This window comes from Balaenoptera acutorostrata, chromosome 7 (assembly GCF_949987535.1).
Source record: "Balaenoptera acutorostrata chromosome 7, mBalAcu1.1, whole genome shotgun sequence".
NCBI classification, from domain to species: Eukaryota; Metazoa; Chordata; class Mammalia; order Artiodactyla; family Balaenopteridae; genus Balaenoptera; species Balaenoptera acutorostrata.
The window spans coordinates 51,442,925-51,453,247 of NC_080070.1; the positions used below are offsets into that span (position 1 = coordinate 51,442,925).

General features: G+C 45.6%; 1 protein-coding gene across 1 annotated transcript; it reads left to right on the top strand.

The window, feature by feature from the left end:
• The first annotated feature begins 9,477 nt into the window (after positions 1-9,477).
• On the top strand, positions 9,478-10,210 carry LOC103013021 (ribulose-phosphate 3-epimerase-like). Its single transcript, XM_028163819.2, has one exon. It carries the CDS (start codon positions 9,491-9,493, stop codon positions 10,055-10,057), a length of 567 nt encoding a protein of 188 aa, XP_028019620.2. The 5' UTR covers positions 9,478-9,490; the 3' UTR covers positions 10,058-10,210.
• Positions 10,211-10,323: the final 113 nt, after the last annotated feature.

The window sequence follows — 10,323 nt, forward strand, 5'->3', positions numbered from 1 at the left end:
TGTGTTTCTTAGCTGTTTGGAACTGACCTGACAGTCCCCAGAAGCTTCTATTATCACTTAGTGGCCATAAGTTAACTGTATTCTTGCAAAATCCCTGGACAGCAGAGTTGGCAGTATTTCTGGCAAAGCTTCACCTGGAAACTCTGAATTGAGATTATGTCCTTGGGAATGAATGCTTGAGTCAAAGAAGCAAATATCAATTTCACCCATCACCTCAATCTTAAGTGTCTGATGGACACCTGTGATAAACCTTAGAGAAGCACCACACTGATGTGTAAGCCAGAGCTGCTTATCATTCCTCTCTACTCCTCATTGCTTTACTCCACACGGCCCCCAAACCATGCCGAGGTCCCCCTTCATGTTTCCCTGGGTCACACTGCTGGGGGCTCTGTCCCACCACCCACACGTCAGCGTGGTTAGATAATGCTAAACACAGATGTCACGTGGAGAGAGGGTCTAGCAGACTCCTTGGTTGACTTTCTAAGGTCAGGAATTTGACAGAACTCCTTTCCCGTGGCCACTTTAATGCATTTCACTTACTAGTTTGCTTTTTAAAAGTTTTTAACCAGTCAACCAGCCATGCAAAATGCTGTGTGATCTGCACCTTTGAGGCCAGAAGCATGACACAAAGGTGGTGCCTGCCCTCATCATTTAGGTGGGCTCAGCAGGGTAGCAGGGGCTTGTGGGGAGTGGGAGGAGGCTGGTAGGAGGAAGAGTAGTGAGCAATCCAGTGTGGGGAAAGTGGAAACCCTGGGCCATTTCACTATTAAAGAGAGGACCCAGCTCTGTGAAGTGTGTGCTGTAACTGGGGCTTCTAGGCAGAGGCGGTAATGAAGGTCAGCCGGAGTGTAGAGTGGTTCAAGGTCAGAGATTTGCTGGGGATACCGGGGAAGGGGCCTGGCCAGAGTTGGGCAGGGTGCCAGGACCCTGGAAGTCATCTGCCTTGGTCCTGATGGGCTCAGGAGTTAAGCAGGGCCGAGTATGCTTGTGGGAGGCCTCACTGGCCTAACCTAAAAATTAACTTAGGGACTTCCCTGGTGGCGCAGTGGTTAAGACTCTGCCTGCCAACGCAGGGGACATGGGTTCGAGCCCTGGTCCAGGAAGATCCCACATGCCGCGGAGCAACTAAGCCCGTGTGCCACGACCACTGAGCCTGCGCTCTAGAGCCGCGAGCCACAACTGCTGAGCCCACGTGCCACAAATACTGAAGCCCGCGGGCCTAGAGCCCGTGCTCCACAACAAGAGAAGCCACTGCAATGAGAAGCCCGCGCACCACAACAAAGAGTAGCCCCCGCGCGCCACAACTAGAGAAAACCCATGTGAAGCAATGATGACCCAACGCAGCCAAAAATTAAATAAATAAATAAATTAAAAAAAAAATTAACTTATACAACCTAACATCCAGCATCCTAGGACAGGCTGGCATTGAGAGGCAGGATAATGGAGCGGTTGAGAGCACAGATGTTGGTGCCAGACTTCCAGCGTTCAAATGCTAGCTCTGCTGCTCACTAGCTGTGTGACCTTGGGCAAGTCACTCCACCTCTCTGTGCCCCTGTCTTCCCAGGGAGGGATAAAAGTAATACCTACCTTATAGGGTTGTTTATGAAGATTAAAGGAGTTAAGATATGCAAAAGCACTTAGAACCGTGCCTGGCACCTAGTAAAGTGTTGAGATTTACCTGTTATGATTAAATGGTGGGCTTAGAGGACAGATCCGTGAGCTGCTGGGCACTGAGAGCTGCTGGGGTGCTGGGTAAGCAGTGGGGAGGAGGGGGGCTCCAGGGCAGGTGGGCAGGAGCAAAGGAGAGAGGGAAGGGACTCTGCCTGTGGGCAAGCCAGGGAGGGGAGAGCTGGATCTTGAACTCAACAGACACCCGCCCGTTTTTGGAATAGGGAAGGTTGCAGAGCCCCATTCCATGCCAGTAGGCCCAGATCACAGTTTGCTCCTGTCTCCCTAGGAAAAAGGGGGTCATGGCCATGTTCACACCCCTGTCCCTAGGTTACCTGAGTCCCCCTCCTGGCCTCCTTCTCCAGTGGTTCCCACGTGTCTCTCATCTGTTCTCTTTAGAACAGTCACAAAAGTTTCAACTAAACTTAGTATCAGGTTATAATTCTTTTTCCTGATGACTCAGCTTGTTTTTCCTTTTTATTTTCTGCATCAGAAAAGGGAAAACCTTCCCTAGGATCACTGAACACAGCCTTCCTTTCTCTTGATAATAGCCTGGTGAAGGTGGGGAGGGGGTAGTGCCCGGAAACTGCCAGGCAAGTAGAGCTGACTGTCCACACGTCACAGTGTCCAGAGGCTTCCGTGTCCCCTGCTACCTGGCCTGTCGGCACCGGTTCCAGGGGGCTCTGCGTGCTCACTGGCCCAGCTTTCAGAACCAGCCCCCCACCAGCCAGCACAGTGGGGGGCTCCAGCTCCATCCCCCCATGGTGACATGGGATCTGTTTCATCTCAGTATATAATTAGCTAAAACTAGACCAAGTCACTGCTTTTAACAGCCCTTTTGCCTTCTGATCCTACCCACTCCCATTTTTGTTTTGGAAGGATCTTCCTTTCCAGTTCAGGGTCCAGAAATATATATTTGGTTTTGTTTAAAAATTGTTTTTTAAGAATGTCAATGCAACCGCCTTACTCTCTAACTCTGCCAGCGCCCTCCTGCCTCTTTTTCTTATCTGTGCCATTTCCTCTCTAGGTCGTGTCCTCAGCCCTGTGCTTGGGTATGAAAGCATCCTGGACGTTGGGCATCTAGGTCTTCCCACCTCTCACCTCCACTTGCGTCCCTCTGTCTTCTCTCAGCACCACCTCTGACCAGTTTGGTGGACCCCAGCCCTTGGTTCAGACCTTTCTGTTTTGGGGTCACACGGCAGCTTGGTGTGTTAAGGGCAAACCTCACTGGCATCTAGGTTCCCCACACACTGCTCTGATGTTCCCTCGTCAGCAGCAGCCTCAGTTCCTGTGTCACGCTGAGAGCCAGCCCCTATTTCATAATCACTATTAACTTTAAAAAGTAGGTCCATATTTGGCACTGCCCACTCAGCACGAGGTGCTAAAGTCTGCACTCTTGACTGCTAGGTTCTTTGTGAGTCTGAGTCAGCTCCTTACTTTCCCTACTCCGTCTCTAAAGGTGGCCTCTGCTTCTTTTCCTGGCTTCACAGTCTGGGTGAGGAGAAAGGTAGTGAGATGCTCCTAAGACCAAAGTCATGATTGCTCCCCTTTCCTGAGGGTCTCCAGACACAGGTTCAGGGGCACGTGTAGGTAGTGCATGTTTGTATGTTCTGAGGGGAGAAGTGATTCCACAACAGAAAGAAGTGGCCTCACAAGAATGAAAGGACAACTTCAAACATGCTGTCAGGAACGCATCAAATGACAGTGATGAAGTAACCCTTCAGGTCATGCCTGGCAGCCAACTGATCCTGGGCAGGGGAAACCAATGGCCAAAGAAAGGAGGAAGCACACCTGAGCCAACTTGCTCACGAGCTGCAATATGCAAATGTGGGTACAAAGCGGTTACTTAATTCCTGCACCTGTTCTGACTCAGCACATGCTTGAAGTATTTTTTTTATTTTTATTTATTTATTTATTTTAACATCTTTATTGGAGCATTATTGGTTTACAATGTTGTGTTAGTTTCTGCTGTATAACAAAGTGAATCAGCTGTACGTATACACACTTGAAGTATTGGGCCAGGATTTGACAGGATGCCAGTGCTGGCAGCACACGCAGAAAATTTCACGGTGACACCACCCGGATGGTGCCGGGGAAGGGACACAGAGCCCAGTGGGCTCCGCCTGCAGCTCTGGAGGAGAAGCCTTCCTCCTGCCTGCAGGGAAGACTTGGGCTGATGCCTGGCTTCCCTGGAGTAGCCTGCAAAATAAACTAGCGTGGACCTGACATTGAAAAATTTGCCAGTTGTAGATTTTCAAAGTGTACCGATGGGATTTGGGTTTCATGATTGCTGCTAAAAAAATGTGAGCAACTCGCATGACTATATTCAATTTTCACTGATTTAATTACTGCTAAGAAAAGAAACTGCCAGATGGAAAAGACACCGGCATCACGTTTCTCACGGTGTTCAAGTTGGCATCAGCATCGATCAAAACCTTGCAGTGGCCTCTCGTTTCCATCTGTGGTTTTAAAGTGACTGTACTTAGTTGACTTATTTGTGAGTTCCTCTTCATTACTGTGTCTTGGACAGTATCAGAAAAGACCTGCCTGTGGCTGTTTATATAAATCTTCAAGTTCAGTATCTTGTGAGCTTCCAGAACTTTTGTTGGCAGAATATGGTAGTGCTTTAAAAATGCATGTGGGAGAAAACCTTGAAAAGATGGTAGACTCGTTTATAGAAGAGGTAGCAAACTATGACCCTTCTGGAACATAGAAAAAATAAATGTATGCATCTGCTTTAAGCAGCTTTTTATTAGTGAAATGCACGGCTTGCTTTATCAATAGTAAAACCTAAGCCTTGGCAGCAGTTTTAATTCTCCAGGGAGCACAGATTATGTTCAAAGGGCTAAGATGGTTCATGGTAAGATCAGAATGGGTTACGGAACAATTAGAGAGAAAACTCAACTCAAAAGAGATGTCGACTGAGTGGTTCTAGGACTGAGGGCTGTTACTGGCGGGTGGGGTGTCTAACATTTGGATGCATTTGAATTATCGTCACAGAGTGAGAGAGGACCTTAGCCGTCATCTTCTCTCTTTTCCCCAGCCTCCAGTCCTGGAACCTCTGACAGCCTATATGGTTGACCTTGCCCAGGACCTCACAGGCAGCCTACCTCGTGGATGCTTGCCCAGATCTAAGCTTACACGGTTTCCCCGTGGCCTCTAAATACCCAGCCTCCTCTCTGAATGGCCCAGAGTGAAGGCATGTCTATAAGACAGGTTTTCTAATACCTGAAGTTAGGTCTCTTGTGTCTTCCAACTTGGCTTTTCCTTTTTCAGGCTGATTCTGTGGATCTGGATCCTTCTGAGGTGGCTCACTTAATCAGAGAGAATGAACTTCCTGGAGAGAAGAGAACAGTGCTTCAGCCTAGCAAAGAGTAGTAGCTGTGCTTCTAAACTAGACTGTCCAAAAAGCCCATGAGCATTTTCTAGACCAGCATCCCATCTCATTCAGCCTTTCCTCCCTTTCAGAGTTTCCAGAACTTTCACCATCCTGGAGGTCCAGCACTAGCTGGCATCAGTTAACCAATGGTCTTAAAAGGGATAATAATATTCCATTGTATATATACATATATACACACAGCATTTTGTCCATCTGTTCGTCCATTGATGCATGCTTGGATTGCTTCCACCTTTGACTCTTGTGAATAATGCTGCTATGAACATGGCTGTACAAATATTTGCTCAAGTACCTGCTTTCGTTTCCATGGGGTATATACCCAGAAGTGGAATTGCGGGATCATATGGTAATCCCATGTTTTGAGGAACTGTTATGCTGTTTTCCACAGGAACTGCACATGATCATTTTTTTTTTTTTTACTGCATATGCTATAGTATGACTATAACAATTTATTAGATATTACCAAACTTTTTTCTAAAATTATATATATACATACACACACACACACACCCCTACCAGCAGTGATCCAAATCTTTGCCAACACTATTACAAGATTTCTTAATTTTGGCAAATTTAGTGGTTTTAAAATGATTATTTTATCATGGTCTTAATTTTTATTTCCCTAATTACCACTGCAATTACTCATTTTATATATCTGTAAGTTTTGTTTTTCATATGGAAGTCTTTAATCCATTAAGAATTAATTTCTGTGTATGGTATATGATAGAAGTCTAATTTTACTCTTTTTTTAAAAATTGATTTATTTTATTTTTGGCTGTATTGGGTCTTTGTTGCTGTGCACAGGTTTTCTCTAGTTGCGGCGAGCAGGGGCTACTCTTCATTGCCGTGTGCAGGCTTCTCATTGCGGTGGTTTCTCTTGTTGCGGAGCATGGGCTCTAGGCGTGCGGGCTTCAGTAGTTGTGGCTCGCGGGCTCAGTAGTTGTGACACACGGGCTTAGTTGCTCCGCGGCATGATCTTCCCGGACCAGGGCTCGAACCCGCGTCCCCTGCATTGGTAGGCGGATTCTTAACCACTGCGCCACTAGGGAAGCCCTTCACTCCTTTTTATGTGGATAACCAAGTGTCCTGGCTCCATCCTTTTCCCACAGCCACTATCTCATATGTCAAGTTTCCATATATGGTTGGTCTGCCTCTGAGCTATTTGTTCATTTGGTTACTTTGTCAACCTACGTTAATGGCATCTGTTCTCTTTATCAGGAGGGGACAATGAGGTATTGAGAGAGACTGATCCTGGGTTAATTGGGTACTTATTGTCCGGCATTGTAATTGCACCTGGGTATGGATGAGGTGGTTGGAATTGGCCTGCTGGTTGAATAAACTCCATGCACTCATGGAGCTCAAAGATACACATATTTAAATCCTGATGATGTAACGTGGTAAGTGTGGTAATAGAGGAATAGCTGACATGATATGAGAAAAAAACAGCAAAGAAACAACTAACTAGTATTTGGGTGTCCAAGAAGGTAACAGGGGGGTGACCATTTCAAATGAGCTGAGGTCTAGAGGTACACAAATTTATTATCAAATCCCAGTGCTCCTACTTATTAGCTGTGTGACCCTGACAAATTCTCAAGACATCGTTGAGCCTCAACTTCCTATCTATTCAACAGAGGTAATAATAATACTTACCTCAGAAGGTTGCTGGGAAGATTAAAACAAACCATATATCAGGAGCACTTAGCCCAGGGCCTGACACAGTGGAAGTACTCAATAAATGTACACCTATCAATTCATTCATCCAGTAATATTAACTGAGTACCTACTATGTGCCAGACATGGTAATAGGCTATAAGTACAAGTGTGAGAAGGCAAATGGTCTTTGCTCTCATGTAGCTTTTGGTCAACCAGGATACACATATGCTTATAAAATATTCACACAAATATATCATTACAGATTTGATGAGTGCTATAAAGGGAAATTATAGCATGCTAGGATAGAACAGAAGAGGGAAACCTGATTTATGATGATTGCTTTTATTATCACTACACATTTCTGAGCTGGGACTTGAAGGATGGATAGGAGTTTATGGGCACGGCAGGTGGGGATGGCCATTCCAGGCAGACTGAACTTCAGAGGAAAAGGCATGAGATGCGAAAGCTTTTCTCTAGGTCAGGGGCAAGTGCCTGGGTCCCCCTCACTGCCCAAAGACTTAGAGGGATTCCTCATGTCCACCTTTCCCAGGGAACAGGCAGGAGAAGAAGTTGAGTGCCTGTGGCCCCCAAACACGTCTGGTGGCTCAGTGAACCCTGATCTTTTGTCAGTGTGATAAACTGTTCTCAATCCACTGACCAGCTCCTTGGTAATACTGGGCTGAAGATAAATGGTGAAAATGGCTTAGATGAGCTGGATTACAGTGAAGTCCTTTTGATGTTAGTGTTGGTCAAAAAAGTATTTAGGACTGACCTCACTTTGGCACTCCAAAGCTCAAAGATAAAAAGAAGTGCTCAGAGAAAAGAAAGTAAAGTGATTAAAAGATTTTCCAAGACGTATGTGAAGTATTTTTACAAGCTAACGGTGAATACTGTTTGCCATTTAGAGCAGATGGGACAAAGAGTTATATTTGCAAGAAGGGAAATACAGATGCTTGCGAGGAGTTTTTCTGGAACAAGTACAATTCAACAGTTCTCAAACTGCAGTGTATATCAGGGTCCCCCCAGGAGCCTGCTAAAAATTTAGACTCCCTCTGCAGTGATGGCCATTGTCAGTGTGCTCAGGAGTCTGCATGGGTTCTCTCCCAGCCAGAGAGCCCTGGCTCCGCCCACTCCACACCGCAGCTTAGCGCTAGGTCTGGGGCAGACGCGTCCTGGGAGAAGTTTGCCACAGAGGCAGCCCAGATCCCAGGGGGCAGCACAGCCACCTCAGTTCCTGCAGCCACTACACCCCGACCCCCAGCCCCAGGCTACTCCACACCACAGCCTTGCACTAGATCTGGGACAAACACAACAGAGAAAGGGTTGTGACCCTGGGCAGCTTCTGAGCGGAACTGCAGCTGCCTGTGTAGGCCGTGCATAGGTCCTCACTTGCTTCAGCATCACCTCCTTTGAGGCAGGGCTCACACTCAAGGGCAATGGAGCCTGACAGAACCCAACCCTCAGGGCTTCTAATCCAACAACTGGGGGGGGGCAGACCCCACCCCTGCCAGGGTGGCAAGAGAGGAAGCCCCATCTCATATCCTGCACAGGCTCTAGATACTACAACACCTACCACACCCCCTGTCCAGGGGATAACAGCCAGCACACCCTGAGGAAAGATGTGACTGGTGTCCATACCAAAACCAGCCCTTGCATGAAAAACGTGGGACATACGTAGTCTACACAGGGATGTTCTCACATAAAAACACCCCTTCAAGACCACAGTAGATAACTGTTTCTCTTAAATTCATAGAGACAGAGAAAGTTAAGTAAAATGAAAAGGCAGAGGAACTACACCCAATCAAAAGAACAAGAGAAATCCTCTGAAAGAACAAATTATGAAACAGAGCTCACCTGTCTACTAGACCCCAAGTTCAAAAAGGTGGTAATAAAAATGCTAACTGAATTAAGAAAGATTATCAATAGAAACACAGATCATTGTAACAAGGAACTAGAAACTATAAACATGAACCAATAAAAAATAGACAATTCAATTGCTGAGATAAAAACCAATCTAGAAGCAATGAATAGCAGACTAAATGACACAGAAGAATGAATAAGTGATCTGGAAGACAGGACAATGCAAATCACCCAAACAGAAGAGCAGACAGAAAGACAAATGAAAAAAAAAAAAAAAGAAAGAAAGCAACATATAAGATCTATGGGATTATATAAAACATGCCAACCTATGCATAATAGGGGTTCCAGAAGGAGAAGAGAGAGAGAAGGGGATCAAAAAATGTATTTGAAGAAATTATGGCTGAAAACTCCTCAAACCTAAAGAAGGAAACAGATATCCAGGTACGGGAAGCACAGAGGGTCCCAAACAAGATGAACCCAAAAAGACTACGACATATTATAATTAAAATGGCAAATGTTAAAGAGAGGATTCTAAAGACAGCAAGAGAATAACAAAGAGTCAGTTACAAGGGAACTCCCATAAGGCTATCAGTTGATTTCTCTGCAGAAACTTTGCAGGCCAGAAGGGAGTGGCATGATATATTCAAAAAACCTGCAACCTAGGATATTTTACCCATCAAGATTAGCATTTAGAATAGAAGGAGAGGTAAAGAATTTCTCAGACAAGCAAAAACTAAAAGAATTCAGCAATACCAAATCTACACTAAAAGAAATATTGAAGGGTCTTCTCTAAATAGGAAAGAAGGGCATCCGGCTGCAAGATTGGCCCGTCCATCCTCAACGGCGACCTGGCCAGTTTAGGGGCTGAGTGCCTCCGGACGCTGGACTCTGGGGCTGATTATCTGCACCTGGATGCATTTTGTTCCCAACATCACCTTTGGTCACCCTGTGGTAGAAAGCCTCCAAAAGCAGCTAGGCCAGGACCCTTTCTTTGACATGCACATGATGGTGTCCAGGCCGGAACAGTGGGTAAAACCAATGGCTGTAGCAGGAGCCAATCAATATACTTTTCATCTTGAAGCTACTGAAAACCCGGGGGCTTTGATCAAAGACATTCGGGAGAATGGAATGAAGGTTGGCCTTGCTATCAAACCAGGAACTACAGTTGAGTATTTGGCACCATGGGCTCATCAGATAGATATGGCCTTGGTTATGACAGTGGAACCTGGGTTTCGAGGGCAGAAATTCATGGAAGATATGATGCCAAAGGTTCACTGGTTGAGGACCCAGTTCCCATCTTTGGACATTGAGGTTGATGGTGGAGTAGGTCCTGACACCAACCATAAATGTGCAGAGGCAGGAGCTAACATGATTGTATCTGGCAGTGCCATTATGAGGAGTGAGGACCCCAGATCTGTGATCAACCTGTTAAGAAATGTTTGCTCAGAAGCTGCTCAGAAACGTTCTCTCAATCGATGAAAGCACAAGGAGTCCAGTGTTTCTGCTTATGAGATCTCCTTTTTACTGGAAAACAAGAATATTGACTACCAAATCATACCACAGTTGAGGCAGTGCTGCTTTTCTGAGCAATTATTCATTCCAGTGACTAAAATCCATTTGGCAGAATGTTCCAAGAGGTTAGAAATTGGTGTGTATTACATTTTCAGTGATGAAATTTAAAGATTAGTGTGGTAAAATACCATTTTTACTGGGAGACTTGATTTTTTTTTTTTTTTTTAATTTTA